The following is a 23,556-nucleotide window of genomic DNA, read 5'->3' as shown; positions in this document are numbered from 1 at the left end:
CCCTCCAAAGAACATATGCAACCTAACCTACTATGGACCGCAACCACTTTATTTAGATCTGGAGGGGGCAAAGCAGGAAAGTTTTCTTCCCAACTCTTTCTCTCCACAACACACACACACACACACACACACAATCCTATAAAACTCAGGGAGGAATACCCATCTTCATGTTCCCTCTTGGCAACTCCAATTCAACACAGAACATTCCCATGGCCTTAGCAGCATCATGTCTCCTTCAGGATTACTGGCATCCACACATACCCCGGCAAACCCTTCGCAATTAATAAACCCCTCGCACCATGATCCTTAATTTAACATCAATCAGTAAGGACCAGCAAAATAATTTTACTTTTAAATTATTTCTCTAAGAAATTCGGTCTTAATCCCAAGTTAGTCTTTTGCTCCCCATTGTCAAATTTCAATTTGAGGGACAAAGGTGCGTCCAATCATTCAAGTTCTCTTAAACATATGTTCGTTATTTTCCCGTGGACACTGTTTTTGCAGAGATGTTCGCCTTTTGACTGTGTTCAGTTGCTAACAATGTCTCAACAGATTAAAGAATGGCCTTAAATCAGTAAAAGGCCTGAGAAATATGACGTGGGGGCCTTAGCAATGGTAATGATTAAGCGATTCTAGGCCTACTGCAGAGGGCATGTGTGGTCAAAGAGAGGAAGAACAGGCTAAAAGTTCAAAGGGTAGTTCTTTGGCCTGTCTACCCTTCCTCTTAGAAGGGGCGAATCCAATCTAAACAGATCACGGGACATGTTTGTTTATTTTCACAACAAGGTTTAGGATTTCACCACATTGTCAGCGTAGAGGCCCACGTTCCTCGTGATGTGATCGGGTGTGATGGCCTTGCAATCTGTGGGGCCACTGTAAGGGTGTTCAAACAGGGATAACTGTGTCCTCTTGCCATGCACTGTTATGAGGCAGCTGCTATAATCAAGCAGTGGCGATGATGGTTGTCTGGCAGCGGGCAAGCTCAGTGTCACTCTTGTGGTGGGATCATTCTGACCACTGTCCTTTTGGCGAGTCACACAAGGTGAACGCATTGGTCCTTGGTCGGCTCCAATGACAGGGGAAGGATTCTCGAGACAGCTACATTTCTCCTGGGCTTTCGAAACCTGCGTGGCTCCATGAGGCACGTTGCTGTCTTTCCCACGGCCTTTCCTGGCGTTGCCGAACAAGAGGGTGAATGGGTTGAAGGTGCTGGTGACCAACTTGCTCTGAAAGCCCAGCAGCTTTGGAACAGGGCCAGTCTCCGCTGGCTGCGCGGCCTGAAAGCATCCGACATGCGGGGCTGAAGAGTAGACAGACTTCACGTCCAGGGAGAAAGAGCGCTTCAAGCAGCTGGTGTGGGATATCTGCTCTGGCGAGAGGCGGAGCTCGGAGAACCCTTGCTGAAAGGCTGTCACGTCTGGAGCCACTTTCCCAAAGTCTCTGGGATTGCTACCCGCATCATTGCCAGATCCTTTACCTTTACCCGAACAGTCCATGCGCTGTGCTGGAATGTGCAAGGTGGGAAAATGAGGGGCGAGTATTGCTGCGTCTTCATCGGGGTCTTCACAAGTGTCCGGCTGGTTGGCCTCTTCCTGCGTTGGGCTGTTCTGAGGATGAAGGAGGCTTTGTGCTGTGTGGGCCGAAGCCTGGATCTGAAGGATGGTCTTTTCATACTCCACTAACTGGCCCAGGAAGTTGAAGTTCGGCGATATTGAGGGTCTTCGGTCTTTCACAAACCTGATCAAGGCAAGCAATAATTATTCTTCATGAGATAGTTGCAAGCAAAAACGGATGTTAAAAACAATTAGCTTCAGTAGTTAGAACTCCCCCTTCTCCTCCCTTTAGAGGAGGTTGTGATGGTCATAGTTCTATCACTAAACTAGTATTTCAGAAGTCCACGTTGATGTTCTGAGAGTGGGCTTCCAATCCCACCACAATAGCCTGGCCGAAAATAAATGAAAGGAGAAGAAATATGAAGCCGGTCTCAGTAATGACTAGGATGATTATAATTGATTGTTGTTAAACACCGATCTGGTTTACTGATGTGCCATCTGCCTTTCTTACCTGGGCTAGCTTCACTAGTGACTCCAGGGCCACAACAGTGTGGTTGAATCTTAATTGCACTCTGAAATGTCCCAAGCAAGCTACTCAGTTCATGGGCAGTTAATGGCAGGCAACAAATGCTGGCCTTGATGACATTGCTGTGTCAATGATGCCCACAGTTCATGCAAGATAAAGAAGAAAGAAAAGTGCCCTTTCATCCAAGTGATCTGGTGAATTAAGTGTTGGCAGGTTTCTCAAACAGCAAGGCTCGAAGCAGCTAGGGCTCCTACAATTGAACCCTACTAGTTGGTGCAACATAGAATTCCAAGGTGCAGAAAGAGGCCATTCAGCCCACCAATGCTGCACTGATCCTCTGAAGAGCACCTGAACTAGACCCTATTCAATGCCTGTAACCCTACATCTCCCACGGTTAATCCACCTAGTCTACACATACCTGGAGACCACTCACCTAACCTGCACATCTTTGGACTGTGGGAGGAAACCAGAGCACACAGAGGAAACCTGCACAGAGACGGGAAGTACCCCACACAAACAGTCGCCCAAGGCTGGAATCGAACCTGGGTCCCTGGCGCTGTGAAGCAGCAGTGCTAACCACCGAGTCACAGCACTGTGGATTTTGGACAGGGGCAGGAGTTAGCTTGGCTGCGATATCCTTCACTAAAGCAGCCAGGGTCCCTTACAAAGATGAGATAATGGGAATAACATACAGTCACACCACGACACACTTTAGCATTTTGAGAAAAGAATGCTGAATGTTCGGGAGCAAGATGCTATTCGGCCCACAAGCCTACCACTAGAAGCAATAAAAACAGGGCAAGGCCATTCAGCGTCTTGGGCCTGTTCTATCGTTCAATTACATAGTGGGTGACCAGCACTTGCAATCCTATTGCCCCTTTCACTATTGATACCCTGACTGAACAAAAAACCCATCATACTCAGTTATGTTTCAACTGATCTACCATCTATCTAATAAGAGAGAGAACTTAGGTATCTGCAATTCAACTGTGAAAAAGTGCATCCCTCATAATTGCCTTTTTTCTCACTTGTTTCTCCATGTCTCTCAATATTCTGCCTGTAGTTTCTCCTCACTATATGTCACTCTATCTGTCTCTCTTTTCTTGTGTTTTCATCCTGGCAAGCTATCTGTATCCATTTGTCTTTCTCTCTTCTCACTCAGTTTCCCCTTCTCTGCCTCTTGGTCTTGTCTCTCTCCCTCTCTTGATCACTGTCTCCACATCTCTCACCTCTGAAATACTTGAAAATAGTTGGGGAAGCTCATAACATGTCCCACTAAGGCTCACTGGAAATGACATATATTCAAATTCAGGGACCTTTCTCTGCAAATTAATGGAGCATGTCCAAACCTTTTTGAACTACACGGGAATTTTCTATTATTTTCTCCAAGGTAATGTCCTGATTAATCAAGGCCAGCTTGGCAGCGAATCAGTGCTCTTTTCACATGGAGTATAAGTTGTTCTGATTGCTTGAAATTTGGCATTCTTGCATTTGTCCTGATGAGTGTAAGATGAAAAACTCCAGCAACTTATCTCTCTTTTCAGTGATATTCGGGTTTACCAACTGATATTAGTGTTCTGTTGCAATTTACGGTCAATGAATCACTCAAAAATCTGACTTGAACTAGCTTCACACTGTCAACACTCAACACTTTGTCCCAAAGCCTTGTTCGTCTCTCTCAGAATCTGCATCCATGTTTTACTGCTTCTGTTTTACAAATCCCCAGAAGATACACTGTCATACCTATAAGCATCGTCCAAAGAGAAATCCATTGTCCTCATGACGTAAGCAATAGCAATTGCTGCAGACCGCGAGATCCCAGCCAAGCAGTGAACCAAAACCCGAGACTTCATTGACCGCACTGTGTCTGTGTGAAACAGTAAATACCAAGAACATTGTTAAGAAAGGAAGAACCAACTTGCCTTTATTTAACAACTTCCAGATTGTTAAGATGTTCCAGACTGCTTGAGATCCAACAAAGTACTTCCACATATAGTCACAGTTAAACCTTGGGAAGTCCAACAGCTAGTCTGTACCCTGCGAGTGTTCACAAACAGCTATAAGACAAACGACTGCTGCTTGTTGATGGAAAGACGTTCAACATGTACCCTACTCATCTTTGGAAAGTGTCAGGGGATCTTTCCAATGCATCAGGTCACTGGGTGGATGTAAAATCTTTCACTGGAAAGAGGTTTGTCCCTTAGTCTTATTGCTTCCTAGTGTGATACTGAACCCTACATTCAGGTGTTTCCTGGTCTGATCTCAATGGGAGCAATGACAAATCTGCAAGAATTGACCACATCGCTGTTTAGCACAGACGGGAGAATGTTTCTGCTAGCACACAGCTCTGATATTGTTGAACATGTAGTTGAGACTCATTATCCAGGGCCAGACATGAAGAACTTCCAACTGGACAAAGCATAGGATGACAACTGGGTATGTGTGAAAAGGAGTCTGCTCCTTGAGAAAGTGTGTTGGGGTTTGGAGGGGATGTGCAAAGTAAGGACAACGTTTATCTTATAATGCCTTTTATGTAGTAAACCATCTCAAAGTGCTTCACAAGACAGTTATCAGAGAAAAATTGACATGAATCCCATAAAGGAATATTAGGACTGGTGACCAAAAGCTCGATCAAATAGAAATTTTAAAGGAATATCTTAAATCAGGACAAGTTTAAAGAAGGGAGTCCAGAGCTCAGGATTTAGGAATTAAAGGCACAACTACTTATGGTGGAGTTATGGAAGTCACATTGCACATGAAGCCAGAATTGGAGGAAAAACAAAAACAGAAGATGCTGGAAAAGCTCAGCAGTTCTGGCATTATCTGTGAAGAGGAATCAAAATTAAAGTTTCAGGTTGGGTGACCCTTCCTCAGCATTGTTGGAATTCTGAATTCTTAGAGAGTTGCAGAGCTGGAGTAAGTTACAGAGATGGCAAAGCCAGAGGGAAGTTTGAACATAATTATAAAGGATTTAAATCTGAGCCATTGATAGACCAGGAGCCAACGTAGGTCAGTGAAAATAGGAGTGATAGGCAAACAGTTTGGTGCGAGCTAGGCCACAAAACTGTGCTTTATGATATTTACAGGCTGAATTACTGATTGTATCCATGCTCCCCCCATCTACTAGTCCACGTTTCACTGTTTAACTTCATACCTATGAATTCCACAGACTTGTTCAGCCAAGGTAAGAGACTCTCACAGTAGCTGTCGTTGACTGGGATCCTCAGGAAATGGCTGTCCGGGATAAATGTGGGCTTTGGGCAGTTACTGCTCACATTCAAAATGTGGGTTATCCCATTCTGAGTCATCAACTCCTGCAAGAGAAAGTCACAGAGCAATTAAAATCAATTCGCTTTCTTGCACTACTTTCTTCCTTTTTTTTGTGCCATCATCATGTTGATATGAAGATGGATTTCCTGCTCAACTCCCATTCTTTCCTGAAGCAGAGAACACTCTCAATGTTGCTTTCCTCATCTAATTTACTGCCTTTAAACAACCCATCTCCTTTTCATGAAAATGATAAGAGACTAAGAAGTTTTTTTTTAGATTAGATTCCCTACAGTGTGGAAACAGGCCCTTCGGCCCAACAAGTCCACACCGACCCTCCGAAGAGCAACCCACCCAGACCCATTCCCCTACATTTATCCCTTCACCTAACACTACGAGCAATTTAGCATGGCCAATTCAGCTGACCTGCACATTTTTGGACTGTGGGTGGAATCCGGAACTCCACACAGACAGTCGCCTGAGGCAGGAATTGAACCTGGATCTCTGGTGCTATGAGGCAGCAGTGCTACCATGCCATTAAAAGTCACACAACACCAGGTTGTAGACCAACAGGCTTAATTGGAAGCACTAGCTTTCGGAGCGCCGCTCCTTCATCAGGTGGTTGTGGCGGGAGAGGGGAAGTCAGTCCTCATTTCATCCAATGCATTGCTGCATCCAACGATACCCAGTGAAACAATTTAAACCAGGATAAGCCACATTTTCCTTGAACTGTTTTTGTGATGGACTGAGTAAGGTAAGTAAGATACGAATTATTCAAATGGCTTTGTGCTTATATCTACCTTTATAACTTTCAGTGCCACCGCTTGCCAGATAATCATATCTTCTTCAAAACACAATAACTTCAAAGCAAGTCCTGCTGCTGTGTCACTGACCCTAGTGGAATAATGAATGAAGCTTGCGTTTCCTCCAGTCTCACCATCAAAGCTGAAGCTGCCTCTGCAGTCTCCTGCACAGTCCACTCCAGTTTCCTGTGTCTCCCCCAAACCTACCACCTTCCACAGACCCCGCGCAACCGAACCTCACACACACTCTTGTGCCACAGCTTAAACCGCTCCGGGAAAATTCTCGGCAATGGCTCCTTTCATTCTCAAAAGTGATTGAACAAAAATCCCAAGATCTCCATTATCCAGCTTCAATCCCATTCCTAATTGGTGGTTTCCATTCGATGTCCCACAGCAAACAACTGGCAGAATTCCTAGAGAAATGGTACAAACACCCATCTTTGCCATTTCTCCAAGAATTCCACCAATCCTCTGCTGAAGTTCTGGGAGAATCCCATGGAGTTTCTTTGAAGCTGGGGGTAGGGTTGATCCTGGACCCAGGTTTCAATCAAAACTGGTTGTTGTAGGCCTGTATCCTTTAGCCCTGCGCCTTACACACCTTATTCAGAACATCATTCTGAGAGCCCAGGTAGAAGTAGGGGAGGATCTGAGTGGGTCCCATGTCACACATGGAGAGACACGGCTGTGAGAAGCTGCTGGGCAGTGAATTGGTTGACTTCCCTTCACACAGGCTGGGAAAACACGAGGAAAACTCCAGAAATCCCCCTGGAAAGAAGGAAATGGTATGGCATTAGAGGGGACCAGACAGAAAGGATAAGAACATTTCAACATTCTTAAAGCTCTTCAACAGGCCTTCCCCTCTATTCCTGATGAAGGGCTTTTGCCCGAAACGTCGATTTTCCTGCTCCTCAGATGCTGCCTGAACTGCTGTGCATTTCCACCACCACTCTAATCTAGAATCTGGTTTCCAGCATCTGCAGTCATTGTTTTTACTTTCCCTATTAAAGCCAAACCTCCCCCTACCCCCCTCAACCAAACCCACAACCAAGAACCAAAGCTCTTTCCTAGTCATAGTATTAAAATGACCATCTCAAATATGTCGCCAAAGATGCGGGTTGTTCTCTGGGCTAGAGTTCAATGAGAAGCCTGTTACCCAACTGCATCCTTCCTGACGAGAGGGACTGAATTGTGTAATTTCTGCTCCTAGCTCAATCTGAATGGCCATCCACTCTTTAACTCTTTCATGAGATATGGGTATCAGTGGCAAGGCCAGCATTTGGTGACTATCCCTAAAGTGCCCTTGAATCAAATGACTTGCTAGGGCCATTTCAGAGGGCAGGAAAAAGTCAGTCATGTTGCAGTGGGTCTGGAGTTACATGTAGGCCTGACCAGGCAGAGATAGCAGATATCCTTCCCTGAAAGGCTTCAGTGAACAACATGGGAATCAATAGGTGTCATGCCATCAGACTAACTTTATATTCAAGATTTATTAGCTGAATTTAAATTCCACTAGCTGCCGTGGTGGACTTTGAACCTATGTCCTCGAGACAATTAGTCTCGGCCTCTGGAATGCCAGTCTGGTGATGTAACCACAATGAGACCATCACATCATTAAAGTGCAATTACCATCCCAAATTTGCCCCAAAGAATTGGCTACTTGCTGGGGTATTGTTCATTGGGTGCCATTCTGTCTGGCTACATCTCCTTTAGGCTAGTCACTCTTTTTTGAGCCTATAGCAAGTGGCCAGAGGCTGTTTCTGCTAGGGCAGGCCTCACAGCCAACGCTGTCTTCAGCTGGCGTCCAAAGACAGGCAATATCAATCACTGGTCGGGATTGAGTGTCATGGTTGATTATTCTCTTCTTGCTCAAGATCACTGAAGCCATTGGAGAATGTCGTTACAAAAGAAAGGTTAACATTTTATCATACTAGGGTGGTTGTAAGTGGTGCCTGTTAACTTTGACACTTGATGAAAAGGGATTCAACCATTGTCCATCTCTTAATCAACACCCAGTGAAACCTGCACCGGGCAGTGGAATTCTCCAAGCTAAAACAGATTGCCTATCGTTACTCTCTGGACTTACAGTGGGAGGATAGATAGCCAAGGTGTTGTGGACTTAACTGCCTCCTTTTATTTGCAGCCCAGTGACATCCATCAGGAGACAATGGGACAACCATAGAAGGTATGGGTGAAAATGAATACAAAACCCAGTCTGGAACATTTTCTTTTCATTCATTCACAAGAGGTAGCCATCTGTGGCAAGGTTAGCATTTACCGTACATCCCTGATTGCCCTTGAGAAGGTAGTGGTGAGTCACGTTAAATATAACTGAGTGGCTTCCTAGGCCAATTCAGAAGGCAGTTAAGTATCAACCACATTGGTGTGAATCTGGAGTCCCGTATGGGTCAGATTGGGAAAGGATGGCAGATTTCCTCCCTTAATAGATATTAGAGAAGAGGATGGGATTTTCCATTAGATTCATGGTCACCACAACTGATGCAAGCTCTTTAATATGACATTGTTCAATTAACTGAATTTACCAGAGGGGGGTGGTACGGGTATGGAATGAGCTGCCAGAGGAAGTGGTGGAGGCTGGTGCAATTGCAACATGTAAGAGGCATGTGGGTGGGTATATGAATAGGAAGGGTTTGGAGGGATATGGGCCGGGTGCTGGCAGGTGGGACTAGATTGGGTTGAGATATCTGCTTGGCATGGACGGGTTGGACTGAAGGGTCTGTTTCCATGCTGTACATCTCTATGACTCTACGTCTGCCAGCAGTCACAATGGGGTTCAAACTCATATCTCTGGATCTATTAGCCATGGATTACCAGTACATTGACATTGCCAGCTTGCTACTGGACCCATGGAACTTTAATGAGAAAAGTATACCAACAGTGAGATTTTCCCTTTAAATTATAGACTGTACCTTTAAGAAAATATACATTGTTGAATTGCTTCTCCAGTTTTCGCAGGAGGATTGTGATGATGTCGCTGGCTGGAGGACATTTTGCATCCTTTGTTTCTTGGTCATATAGCACCAACTCCTTTGCTTCTAGGTCCTTTGTCTGAGGAGACAATTAATAGGATCACAATAAAGATCTTCTCCTCTAATAACTTCTCAACTTTCTTTCTAATTCTTTCATGGGATGTTGGCAACATTGACAAATCTTGAGCTTGTTTCCCTTCCCTGACCACTTTAGAGGAGCAATTAAGAGCCAACAACACTGCTGTCCACCTGAGGTCTCATGTAGACCAGAGCAAGTAAAGGCAGCAGATTTCCTTCCTTTAAAAACCGGACCTTTTATTTAAACAATCGGCGATAATTGACAATGGTCACCATTGCTGAGACTGATGTAACATTGCACATTTTATTAACTGGGATGTAAATTCCACCAGTTACTATGGTAGGAATTGAACTCACGTCCCTAGAGCATTAGTCACAACTTTAGCCTTCCAGTGTCAGCTTAATCACTGCTCCAGCCCACTCCCATTAAGATTGGTCATACGTATTGCTGGACATTTCTTCACATGATCTCATGCCTCCAATTGCCCCACCCCACACCATCATTAGTCACTCTGTTATTAGTTAATTGTCACAGTGCCAACCGTCCCATGGTCAATCAGAAAACAAGCAGATTCTGTGCCAAGGTCTCTAAGTTTGGACATAAAGAGGAAGTTGTTCCGTTGGTGGCATGATCCAGAATTGAAGGACACTATTTAATGGTGATTGGCACAAGAAGCTATGGTGGTGTTAGGGAAAACATTTTTAAACAAGAAGGTGGTTGGATCAGTGTGACACAGGCAGAGTCAATCAAAGAGGCACTGGATAAGAATCTTAGGAGACAATGTTTGCTGGACAATGGGAAAAAGGCTGTACTATAGGATTTGTAAGTTTCTGTTGCAGAGGGCAGGTTATGGACTCAATGGGCAGAATGCTCCCTTTATTTGCAGTAACCCATTCACTGCATGACTGGGTGTGTATTGCTGACAAAAAGAGACATAACAGTAAAATGTAGGGATTGAAGCAGGCCATTCAGCCCATTGAATCTGCTCTGCCATTCGATAAGATCATGGCTGATCTGATTATCTCCAACCCCATTCTCCTTCCTTATACCCATAATCAGAGATTCCTTTTACTGATTACAAATCTTTCCAACTCAGTCTTGAATACTCTTAGCGATCCAGCCTCTGCATTAGAGAATTCCACACATTCTCCTAAAAAGTGGACCCCTTGTTTTGAGATTGTGCCCTCTGGTCTTAGACTCCCCAAAAAGAGGAACCAACCTCTCTAAATTTATCCTGTCAAGTTCCCCAACAATGCTGTATATTTCAATAAGATTGTCTCTTATTCTTCTAAATTCCAATGAGTAAAGGCAGAATCTATTCAAGGTCTTCCCATAAGACAGACCCTCCATACCTGGGATCTCCCACAAAGGGAAACAGTCTTTCTACATCTAACCTGTCTTGTCCCCTAAGAAATATATGTTTCAACAAGGTCGCTTCTCACTTCTGAACTCCAATGAGTACAGACCCAGCCTTTACCATGTCTCCACTCTCTGGGGAGATTGCGGTTAAGTGGAGTTGAAATGCCCATCAGTCATGTTTAAATGGCGGAGTGGACTTGATGGGCCGAATGGCCTTACTTCCACTCCAATGTCTTATGGTCTTATAAAACAGTCCCTCATGCCTTCTCTGGACCACCTCCAAAGCCAGTATGTCTTTCCTTAGACAAGGTGCCCATTCTGTTCACAGTACTCCAGCTGTGGTCTGACTTGTGTACCATCAGAAACAGCTCCTTATTTTTATACTCCATTCCCTTTGAAGTAAAGACCAAACTCCATTTGCTTTCCTGATTACCTGAACTTGTAAGCAAGCTGAAGTAACAGCAGTATCCCATCACCAAGTCCCCTTTATTTACATGTGCACGGTACATGGACTCTAACTACCAGAATGCTAAATCTCGAAGACAGTAACAATTTCTCCTGCATGAGGAGAAAAGGTGCCGGCCAATTGGCAAGTCAACGTTGCTAAAACCTAAATATATTTAAATGCAAGGGCCTTCAGACCAAAGGCACATATTCAAACATTGCTCCTTATTTGAATGAAACCAAAGTGTGGGGGTCACTGGTTCCCTGGTGTATCCTTCATGGCTATGCTTTGACCAGTCAGGATCAATACCCTTTTCTCATCTAATATACATTGAGATTTGGCAGTCTTGCACTTTTGTCCTGGTGAGTGCAAGGTGAAAAGCTTCAACAGTGTATCACGTTTTTTTCAGCAATACTCAAGTTAGGATGTTCCCTGTCTGTCACTCCCAAGTTGTTGTAACTGAGACATGAAAGTGCACAGAGTGAAGGTAAATGTTTCTTTAATGTTGCTGAAAGCAGTGAATCTTCACTGTCTGCTCATTCTGGAGGACTGAAGGACGGGCTGAAGCTTGGGGCAGCTGCCGCCAAGGCGCGGTGGGGAAAGACGACTGTGTAACATCTGCCTGTCTCAAAGAACAAGGGGCCAATGCAGTCATTTGGGCTCTGCTGATGCCTCAGCTAAATATATGGACATATGATTGAAAAATGTACAGACCTGTATATAAAAAATGATAAATTCTGATCTCTGTATGTAAATGTTTACATATGTATGGCACGACCAACTGTACGGACCATCAAATTATTTTATGAATAATATTTTATATTTTTGAAATAAAAAAAACCTCTAATGATTACAAACATCTTGCTCCATGCAGAAAGCAGCCTCATCAGAAATCAGACAGGAAGAAAAGAACAAAAGAGAGTGAGCAAAATGACCAGAACAAACCATCATTGTTGGGCTTGGCTGCAGGAGTTCAGTGAGCAACTCCCTCTCAGGCGTGACCTTTGAGGCACAGATATTGACGGCGTTTAGCACGTGTAGGATGTGGTAGTCAGCATTAGGACGACAATCAATGACCAGCATCTCTTTCTGGCCTTCCAACATTGCAGCTAGCTGATTGGCCCTGATGCCCTTCACTGGCTTCTTGTCCCCTGCCATTTGATTCTGGAGAAGAAGAAAGTTTCTTTTTAAAAGTCACATTTTTTTAAATCATCATTTAAATTCACACATCGAAAATTTCTCTCCTTTCATCGCATGTCAGCACTGGAGTAAAGCCAACTTCTGTTGGTCCGCCCCTAATTACCCTTGAACTGCGTGTCATGCTTTTCCAGTTCAGGGGGCAGTAATGAGTCAACCGAATTTTTAAAAATATCGCAGAAGCTAGAAACAAGAAACAAAACCAGTTCTCAGAAAGAGTCACCGGACTTGAAATGTTAACTCTGATTTCTCTTCACAAACCTGCTGAGCTTGTTCAGCAACCTCTGTTTTTGTTGCTGTTGGTTGAAGAAACTCAGTAGGTCTGACAGCATCTGTCAAGAGAGACACAGCGATAATGTTCAACGTCTAATAGGACTCTTCTATGCATCAAACTTGAAACGCTAACACTGTTTCTCTCTCCACAGATGCTGTCAGACCTGCTGAGTTTCTCCAGCACTTTATGTCTTTCTTAAGAGAGTGGCAACACTACACAATACTTTTCACTATATTTTTGGAACAAGGTACATGTGATAATAAATAAGTCAAATCAAATCAAGTGTCAACCACATTGTTGTAGATCAAGAGTCACATGTAATCCAGACCAGATAAAGATGGCAGATTTCCTTCCCTAAAGGACGTTAGTGACCCAGATGGGCTTTATAAAATGATAATCAACAGTGTTACATAGTCAACATAAGGCAAGCTTTTAATTTCAAATTTTATTGAATTCAAATGTCACCATGTACCACTGTTTGTTTTGAACCCACATCAATAAGTTATTGGTCTCTGGATGACTAGTAACAATATCAATATACCATGATCTCCCTCATCCTCGCCTGAAGACCTTAACTCACCTTAGGGAGCTCCTGCTGTATTCATCGTGTGTGACTTGACCTTAAGCATTGACAGGCTAATTGACTGTGGGTCAATTGAGCTGTTCTGTTTTCACTGGAGTATCAGTCTGTCCCCAACACTATCCAGTGACCCCTATGGGAAGGCATGCTGACATTTCTATTGGAGCTAAAAGGAAGAGTGTGGGTTGTCTGGTGACTACACAGTTGCCTCCCATACCCCCTCTCATTTTGGGTCCATGTTCAGGGATACTGGACAAGCCAATCATTCTATTGTATTTTAAATCAAATCTCCTGAACCCTACAATGCCCTGAAATCTCTGCATTCTGCCAGCTCTGGCCTCTTGAACATCCCCCAGTTTTTTATGGTTCCAACAACATCAGGCCTCGCCTTCAGTCTTTAAACTCTGGAATTCTCTCCCTAAACCTCAACCTGCGATTTTGTCTTTTGAGATGTTGCTTTTCCCAAGCCTTTGATGATCTATCTTAATAACTTCTTATTTTCCGTACGTCAAAGTTTGCTCCCTTGGAACACCTTGGGGTGTCTCACTGCACAAAAGGTGCTACACAAATGCAGCTTGGTGCTGTCTTGACGATTCAGTGACTGTCCGGGGATGAGCTGCAAGTTGCCAGTCACGTTGCCATGTTGCCGATGGGGAAACACTCCCAGCTGGGATGGTGACACTGATTGATAGGGACAACGCCATCTGGGCCACTGCTGACACAGACTGTTCTCAGAGAGATACTTCCAACCCAGTGCCCCCTTGTGGCTCCCTCACACTAGTGACAAAGTGGAACAATGAGAATAACTCGGATTAAAGCCTCGTTCTATCGTTTAGCTCCAGTTGAGAACTGCAAATGCTGGCAAAACTGCAGACCCATGAAATCACAGCTCCCTGCCTGTCCACAATGGAATCGTGTCTTTTTGACTAAAGTAAGTGAACGCCAAAACAAATCCCATCAGAATTGAGCCCTCCAGTAATGGAGACATTTGCATTACCAAGGATGGGTCACTCGCCTGTACATTGTGTGAGCACTCCCGAATGTACATTGGGCTGTGATGAACATGGTTCAATGGGTTACATGTCCAGAAGCTGACGTGGTCAGGTCCCATTCCAAATTGGGAATGACAACTCCTCATGCAAGGGAGCGCTGCACTGTTGGAGGTGCTAACTTTTCAGATGAGATTTTAGCTATTGCCACTCTCCATAGTGGAGATCATAGATCCCTTGACATTGTGTTGAAACAGATGAATTTATTCCGAGTCTTTAAAACAAACCATGTAATGTACAGGGATGGCAGTAACATCAATATGTATACAACATCTTAGCAATGTGTTGTTCTGCATGGAATAGCTTGGCCTGGGTTAGACAGTGTTATATTCCAGAAACCACTGAACCACAGTGTCCCCATTTATTGCTTTTTCTCTCTGTTGACCTGCTCCCATTTCTCTGCAACTCAAATCTCCTCAGAGAACACATTCCTCTGCTGCCTAGCTCTGTCCAAGATAAACACTTTTATCGAAAGATTTTTAATTAAATAAGTCAATTAATTAATCAGAGACTGGCCTGGATTTTTTTTAACATATCACCAGAACATACTAATCAGGAGCGGGAGGCCATTCTGCCCCTGAACCCTTTTCTTTCCCGTTCCCCAGTCCGTGTTTCCTCTCCAAATGTTTGCCCCCTAAGAGCTCTTTGATCAGGAGCTCACTTGCTCCATATTTATAAACAGAAAATGTTATTTCATTGACAAGCATAGGGCATGCCCAAGCATTTTGCAGCCAATGAGAAAAGGAACCTTAGCAAGTAATTTGCACAGAGCAAGCTCCCGCGATGTGATCATCGGTGCCAGTGATATTACTTGAAGGCTAAATATCAACAATGACCCTGAATAGAAACATCACCAGTTCACTGCTCTTCGACAGAATAGTGACTTTTACATCCTGAGAGGGCTCCAGAGTTTAACATCTCATCTGAGAGAATCGGTGCCCCCTCAGCACTGCACTAAACCATCAGTCTGGATTATGCAGCCAAGTGATGTTCTGCATAAGAAAACATTCTAAATCTCGCCCCCCCCCACCTTTTCCACTGTGTTTGTGGCACTAATATCAAGCCCCTTCAGCATTTACCTTGACAAGCCTCCCGTGTGATTTTGAAAACTTCAATTACATTTCCCCTTGGTGTGTGAATACAGCCCTTTGTATGTTAAAGCTGGCAATTTACCACATCCTGGTGTCCCTGGTATTACCCTAGGCATTGTGTCATTTACCTCTTCCTCAGTCCTTTGTACTGTAGGGTCCTCAATTCTAGCAGGCAGGTTTGGAACAATACTCCAACGAATGAATGTCTTGGATGGATACACCATCACCTCTTCGCTTCTGTATTCATTTCCCTTTCCCCCATTATAAACAAAACAAAAATCCACCACTGTACTTTGTAATTGCTTATTCGATTGAAAGTGGAAAATGCTGAAAGCTGCCCCTTGCATCTGATCTGAACTGGAAGGAGCTACAATCTTAAAACAGGCTCTTTAAAAATCTAGTTCTCACCCATCGCCTCGAGGCACCTTAGATGTCGAGGTAAATCATATCAAAATCGATTAAATATTTAAGAGGCGGAAATTTACTGCAGAGCTGATTTTCACAATTGTAAATAAAGCTTAATACGTTTAAGTTTCTTAACGACTGTTTTACATTAAAGAGCATTGACATGATAGTAACATAATAAAGCATATTTTACATGCAGCCACAATATTGCATGCTTGCATCTGACATTAAGAAATTCGCTCGCAATGCAATATCATTGCAATCCCTAATATTATTTCTCAGCTTCATGTCACGATTACACAATTCCCTCGAGTTAACCCTCTCTATTGTTTCGGATGCATTTGCATACTTGTCATCACAATGCAAGGGAATTAATTTTTTCTTCTTGTTTGCAAAGATACACTTACCAAAAAAAAACGAAAATAACCTTTCTCTCGTTGCAATTCTTGTTGACGGCGGCAGCTGTTTTGATGTTTATTTCAGACGACTGCAGGTGAAAGAGGGTCGTTGCACCAGGCATGTAGGATGCACACACACATACATACACACACTCTCTCTCTCTGTGTCTCTCTGTAACTCAGTGAAATAGCTTGAATTCCCCCCTCCCTCTCCACACAATGAGGTAATGCGGTTAAAAATAGTTCAGGTACAGCAAATATGTCATCTCTGACCAATGACAGACTTTCCCCTTGTGTTGTTTTTTTTCTAACTGATGTCAGGAGTTTTTATATGCCGAATGCTCTCTGGGATATGCACAAAGACATAGATTTAAAAGACAATCCATCAGCTTGACAATCAGAGAGAGAGAAAAAAGCAGAGAATGAAATTAGCACATCTCGTGTATTTTCCCTGCATCATCTATTTAATATCAACCTCGCTGCTGATTGACTGGTGGCCCCTCTATTGTTTAATCGGTTTATTGAATTCTAAAGCATTGTTCTTTCCTTTCATTGTTCCTGTATGTGAATGGTCTCCTCAGTATTATTTAAATCATCAGAACAGGACTGTGTCAGGAACACGTATTACTCCAAAATACGTTGAGGTGAATGAAGCATTTTGTTGTTGTTGTTGTTGTTGATACAGCCAAATTATACACAGTGAGATCCCACAAGATGTGATAGTGACCAGATGATCAGTTTTTTTTTAAGATGCTGGTTGATTGATAAATATTGATCGCAACATCAGGAGGACTTTCCCCTGCTCCTCTTCGATGACCAGCCGGTGATCTGAGGGAGCTCTCATTTTAACTTCTCATCCCAAAATACAGCACCTCACACGGGCAGCATCCCCAGTCTGTGCTCAAAGATCTGGTGTTGGATTTCACATCCACTGTGCTCAAGGAGCCATGAAGGGCATCAATACTCAAATAACTCCACAGAGGCTGGCATCCCGTCACCCTTTATTGAGATGTACTTGACACTGATCCAGCTCCCTCAGAACCAGCTCTCAGAGTGAACAGAACCTCTGACGCTCCTGTTTGTATCTGTCAGCCAGGGCTCCCTGATTGGACCAGGTTAACAGCCCCAATCAGGGAACTCATATTCTATAAGGTCCACCCAGCCGACCTCGTTACAATCACGACAATTTCTGATGTAATTTCTCTCTTCTTCCTTGTCGAATTCAGAAGACTAATGGCTATCACTTTGTTTAATGTGCCGTAATAACTGAACTAGGTAACCATATAAATGTAAATTTACAGGGTTATGGGGAAAGAGCAGGGCAAGTCAGGTCAATGTGAACTAATGTCCAGGAGTTGTGATGCTCTGTCACAAGTTCATGAAAATACTCTCTTATTTAATGTAAATTTTGGGCAAAGGATTCCAGTAATAAATTATCAGGGACAGAGTGAACTGAACAATTGAACAAGTCTGTGCTGATCAATGTGGATATCTGCACAATAGATCAACAGTGGCTCAGTGGTTAACACTGCTGGCTTACAGCACCAAGAACTCGGGTTCAATTCCAGCCTCGGACTGCCTGTGTGGAGTTTACACGTTCTCCCTGTGGGTGTCCTTCAGGTGCTCTGGTTTCTTCCCACAGTCCAAAAATGTGCAGATTAGGTAAATTGCCCATACTGAGTAGTGGGATATGTAGATTAGCTGTATTGGTCAGGGGTAAATGTAGGATAATAGGGTAGCAGAATGGGTCTGGGTGGGTCAGTGTGGACTTATTGGGCTGAAGGGCCTGTTTCCACACTGTAGGGATTCTATGAATTGGAAATCTTTACAAAGAGTGGCTAATAGGACTCCCACTGTGCCATATGAATCTTTAACTGTCTCCAGTCCATATAAGGTGTCATCAGTCCTCCATGGCTTATACCTACTTTCAGTTGAGACTGAAGATGAGATTGATCTGTCACAGCACACAATGTGCACCATCTACAAGGTTCACTACAGTAAATGACCAAGGCTCCAGTGCTTGCAGCTTCCAAACCTAAACCCTCGTCACCTAGAAGGACAAGGGCAGCAGATACATGGGAACACAACCGCCTGGAAATTCCTTACCCCGACCTTGACGGGGCAGTTGTTTCACTGTTGGTGACAGCATTAAAACTCTGGCCTTCCCTCCCCAACTGAACCATGGCGGTACCTGTCCTCCATCCCAGTGTTCAAGAAGGCAACACACCAATATCTTGGAGAGACATGGCGATTTTATAGCTTGGAAAGAGGTCATAGAGTCATACAGCACAGAAACAGGCCCTTCAGCCCATTGTGTCCATGCCAATCTCCAGGGCAATAAAAGGCAGTGGATACCCATAATGCCACGAATGTTTTTTTTAAAAAAGCTAAACATTATTCTGCTATTAACACCTCCTCTTGACCATCATCTCTTCCACTATTACTATTCCCTTTGCCTCTTGTTCTATGGCAATATAGATCTCCAACATCCCTTACCCTTTGGGGCAGCACAGTGGCTCAGTGGTTAGCACTGCTGCCTCACAGCGCCAAGGACCTGGGTTTGATTCCAGCCTCGAGTGACTGTCTGTGTGGAGTTTGCAAATTCTCCCCATGTCTGCTTGGATTTCCTCTAGGTGCCCTGGTTTCCTCCCACAGTCACAAAGATGTGCAGGTTAGGGTGGATTGGCAATGGGAAATTGTCCATAGTGTTAGGTGCATTAGTCAAGGGTAAATATAGGTGGGTGGGTTACTATTTGGAAGGTCAGCGTGGACTTGTTGGGCCGAAGGGTCTGTTTCCATACTGTAAAGAATCTAATCTTGAGCGTTTCCCTAACTTCCCCTTTTGCTCTTTTCAGCTGAATAAAACCCAATATTTTCCTACCCCTTTTCAGTTCCAAAGAAGTGTCCTTTTGGACTCAAAAAACATTTTAAATTTCAAAAATTTACTTTATTTATAAAAAATCATGCATACATACATAGTCCCTAAAGCAGATGAGTTCTGTACAGTACCATATACTGGGGTGACACGGTGGCTCAGTGGTTAGCACTGTTACCTCACAGCACCAGGGTCCCAGGTTCGATTCCAGCCTTGGATGACTGTGTGGAGTTTGCACATCCTTCCAGTGTAGGATAATAGGGTAGAGGAATGGGTCTGGGTCGGTCAGTGTGGAGTTGTGGGGATTCTATGAATTGGAAATCTTTACAAAGAATGGCTAATAGGACAAATGGACTCCCACTGTGTCATATGAATCTTTAACTGTTTCCAGTCCATATAAGGTGTCATCAGTCCTCCATGGCTTCACCTACTTTCAGTTGAGATGAGATTGATCTGTCACAGCATACAATGTGCACCATCTACAAGGTTCACTACAGTAAATGACCAAGGCTCCAGTGCAAAAGCTCTTCTGCCTGAAACATTGGTTTTCCTGCTCCTCAGCTGCTGCCTGACCTGCTGTGCTTTTCCAGCGCCACTCTAATCTAGACTCTGATCTCCTGCATCTGCAGTCCTCCCTTTTCCCTGCATATCTCCCTCCCTACCACTCACCTGAAATGCTGAGGTTAGTAGAAGCTCAGGGCAAGATCCATTGGAGTTACAAGGCAGGCTAAGACTTAGAATTCTGGTAGACAGTATCAGAGGGAGGGAGGTCAATTTTAGCCAAGCCTTTGTAAAATTGGCGATGAACAATTTAACTCAGTCAGGATCCTTAAACACCGCTGTTGAAATTCTCTGAAATAATAAAAAAAAATTGCTATAAAAACTCAGCAGGTCGAGAAATCTGTTCTCTCAACAGAAACAGTGTAAACGCTGAGGTCAATAACCTTTTTTTAAATCAGAACTGTTTCTTTCTCCACAAATGCTGCCTGACCTGCTGAGTTTCTCCATTTCTTTAATTGCAATTCCAGACTGCTGCCTGACAACACTACCCCGCTCTGTGTGGTTTCAGTACAAGGGATTGGTGCCTTTACCCAGTGGACCTTGTAGGGAGTATTTTGAGAGTGATTCCTCAGTTGCTGTTGTGTAATTTACTATGAAAAGTATCCTGGTAATATATCGTGCATGTCATATCCCTGAGGTCCTATCTCATGCGGTGTTGTCAAGAAAACAGAAAAACTAGGTCATTGAGTAAATCACCAACTCACAATTAACAGGCTGCTTTCACAAGTAATATTCTGTAGAATGATGTCAGATCCCTCAGGCTGTTTACACACAGCAAGGCACATTGTAATCTCTGGCTAGTATCAAAATGCCTCCAGTCAGGTCGCACATATGACAGTGTGCTGGGATTGTGAAGGAGACAGTGTGCTGGGATTGTGAAGGGGACACTGTGCTGGGATTGTGAAGGGGATAGTGTATGGGATTGTGAAGGGGACCCTGTGCTGGGATTGTGAAGGGGGTTTTGTGCTGGGATTATGAATGGGATAGCGTGCTGGGATAGTGAAGGGGGCTTTGTGCTGGGATTGTAATCTCTGGCTAGTATCAAAATGCTCCAGTCAGTTCACACATATGACAGTGTGGTGGGATTGTGAAGGGTCACTGTGCTGGGGTTGTGAAAGGGGCTGTGTACTGGGATTGTGAAAGGGGCACTATTCTGGGATGTGAAAGGGGCACTGTGCTGGGACTGTGAAGGGGGCACTGTGCTGGGGATGTGAAGGGGGCTTTGTGCTGGGATTATGAATGGGATAGCGTGCTAGGATTGTGAAGGATGTACTGTGCTGGGATTGTGGACCTGGCACTCTGCTGGGATTGTGAGGAGGGCATTGTGCTGGTATTGTGGAGGGGACTGTGTGCTGGGATTGTGAAAGGGGACAGTATGCTGGGGATGTGAAGGGAGCAGGGTGCCGGGATTGTGAAGGAGGCAATGTACTGGGATTGTGAAGGGAGCACTGTGCTGGGGATGTGAAGGGGGCTTTGTGCTGGGATTATGAATGGGATAGCGTGCTGGGATAGTGAAGGGGGCTTTGTGCTGGGATTGTAATCTCTGGCTAGTATCAAAATGCTCCAGTCAGGTCACACACATGACAGTGTGCTGGGATTGTGAAGGGGACACTGTGCTGGGGTTGTGAAGGGGGCTTTGTGCTGGGATTGTGAATGGGATAACGTGCTAGGATTGTGAAAGAGGTACTGTGCTGGAATTGTGGAGATGTCACTCTATTGGGATTGTGAGGAAGGCATTGTGCTGGGATTGTGAAGGGGACTGTGTTCTGGGATTGTGAAGATGGCACTGTGCTGGGATTGTAAAAGGGGACAGTGTGCTGGGATTGTGGAGGAGGTACTGTGCTGGGATTGTAAAGGGGGCACTGTGCTGGGATTGTGAAGATAGTACTGTGCTGGCATTGTGAAGAGGACAGTGTGCTGGGGATGTGAAGGGGGCAGGATGCCAGGATTGTGAAGGGGACAGTGTGCTGGGATTGTGAAGGAGGTACTGTGCTGGGATTGTGAAGATAGTACTATGCTGGCATTGTGAAGATAGTACTGTGCTGGCATTGTGAAGAGGACAGTGTGCTGGGATTGTGAAGGGGGCACTGTGCTGGGATTGTGAAGATGGCACTGTACTGAGATTATGAAGAGGACAGTGTGCTGGGATTGTGAAGATAGTACTGTGCTGGCATTGTGAAAGGGACAGTGTGCTGGGATTGTGAAGATGGCAGTGTGCTGGGATTGTGAAGGGGGCAGTGTGCTGGGATTGTGAAGGGGGCAGTGTGCAGGAATTGTCAAGGAACGCTGTGCTGGGATTTTGAAGGGTCAGTATGCTGGCCTTGTGAAGGAAGGTATGTGAAGGAGGCACTCTGCTGGGGATGTGAAAAGGGCACTGTGCTGGGATTGAGAAAGGAGCAGTGTGCTAGGATTTTAAACCTTAAGACATAGGAGCAGAAATTAGTCCATTCAGCCCATTGAGTCTGCTCCGCTATTAAATCATGGCCAATAAGTTTCTCAGGAGAAAGTGAGGACTGCAGATGCTGGAGGTCAGAGCTTAAAAATGTGTTGCTGGAAAAGCGCAGCAGGTCAGGTGGCATCGAAGGAGCAGGAGAATCGACGTTTCGGTCATAAGCCCTTCTTCAGGAATGAGGAAGGTGTGCCAAGCAGGCTAAGAGAAAGGCTCTCCTCCCTACCCTTTATCTTAGCCTGCTTGGCACACCTTCCTCATTCCTGAGAAAGGGCTTATGCCCAAAACGTCAATTCTCCTGCTCCTTCGATAAGTTTCTCAACCCTGTTTTCCCACTTTCTCCCCCTAACCCTTGATCCCATTGACAATCAAGAACCTATCTATCTCGGATTTAAATAGACTCACTGACCTGGCCTCCACAGCCTTCTGTGGCAGTGAATTCATTAGATTCCCCACTCTCTGGCTGAAGAAGGTTCTCCTTAGCTCCATTCTAAAAAGTCTTCCCTTGACTCTAACATTTTGAAGGGGACGGTGTGCTGGGATTGTGAAGGGAGCAGTCTGCTCCTACAACCACGTGGCATCAACATTGACTTCACCAGTTTTCATATCTCCCCAGACCCCACTTCATCCAACCCTCCAACTCGATATTGCCTTCTTGATCTGTCCTACCTGCCCATCTTGCTTCCCACCTATCTGCTCCACCCTCCCCACTGACCCATCACAATCAACCCCCCACCTGTATTCACATATCACCATCCCACCTACCTACCCTCCAGCCCCACCCCCACCCTCCTATTTATCTCCAAGTCACCTTCCCCCCAACATTCCTGATGAATGGCTTATGCTTGAAATGTTGACTCTCCTGCTCCTCAGATGCTTCCTTACCTGCTGTGCTTTTTCCAGTGCCACACATTTTGACCCTTCCTATTCATGGACCCTTCCAGATGCCTTTTAACTATTGTAATCATACCAGCCTCTACACTTCCACTCGCAACTCATTCCATTCACGCAACACCCTCTGTGTGAAAAAGTTGCCCCTTAAGTCCCTTTTATATTTTTCCCCTCACCTTACACTTATGCTCTCTAGTTCTGGAGTCCCCCACCCTGAGAAAAGGACCTTGTCTGTTTATCCTATCCATGCTCCTCATGATTTTATAAACATCTGTAAGGTCACCCCTCAGTCTCCTACACTCCAGGGAAAAACGTCCCAGCCTATTTAGTCTCTCCCCATTGCTCAGACTCTCCACCTCTGGCAACATCCTTGTGAGTTTTTTCTGCATCTTTCAAATTTAACAACATCTTGCTCTATCGCAGATTATCTTTGATCTGTGACCTGTAACTCCATCAAACCTCTTCAATACCAATTGGTTGAATCAATTCCAGATTTAAAATTAACAATCATTATAGAATCAGTTACCAGTAGCAGCAGACATGTCATATCTAAGACAAATGGGTATATTTATGCATGTGAGGAAAATAAAGAGGATATTTGAATTGGGATATTATAAGGAATTCTATATTCTGCGCTGGAGACACGATTGGTTGATGGTTTGACCTACCTTCATAAGCTCACCTGCATTATGATGTATCCTCATGAATTCTGCCTGTTGTGAGATCTGAGTGTCAGGGATTAGTCCTGCAGTGTTGGGGCTGTTCCT

At 44.5% G+C, this 23,556-nt stretch overlaps 1 protein-coding gene across 3 annotated transcripts; it reads right to left on the bottom strand.

Moving 5' to 3' along the window:
- LOC132831529 (dual specificity protein phosphatase 8-like) lies at positions 1-23,556 on the bottom strand. Of its 3 annotated transcripts, none has more exons than XM_060849730.1 (7): positions 23,458-23,556; positions 11,965-12,183; positions 9,077-9,215; positions 6,748-6,914; positions 5,234-5,393; positions 3,823-3,946; positions 1-1,737 (listed from the first exon to the last, which is right to left on the bottom strand). In XM_060849730.1, exons 1-7 carry the CDS (start codon positions 23,491-23,493, stop codon positions 789-791), a joined length of 1,794 nt encoding a protein of 597 aa, XP_060705713.1. In that variant the 5' UTR covers positions 23,494-23,556; the 3' UTR covers positions 1-788. The 3 variants fall into 3 exon arrangements, with proteins under 3 accessions (XP_060705713.1, XP_060705715.1, XP_060705716.1); XM_060849732.1 differs by having other exon boundaries at positions 23,472-23,556; XM_060849733.1 differs by lacking the exon at positions 23,458-23,556 and adding an exon at positions 16,023-16,136.

This window comes from Hemiscyllium ocellatum, chromosome 33, assembly GCF_020745735.1.
Source record: "Hemiscyllium ocellatum isolate sHemOce1 chromosome 33, sHemOce1.pat.X.cur, whole genome shotgun sequence".
In the NCBI taxonomy this organism is placed as follows: Eukaryota; Metazoa; Chordata; class Chondrichthyes; order Orectolobiformes; family Hemiscylliidae; genus Hemiscyllium; species Hemiscyllium ocellatum.
The sequence above is the reverse complement of the archived record's forward strand: the minus strand, read 5'-3'. Positions and strand labels throughout refer to the sequence as shown.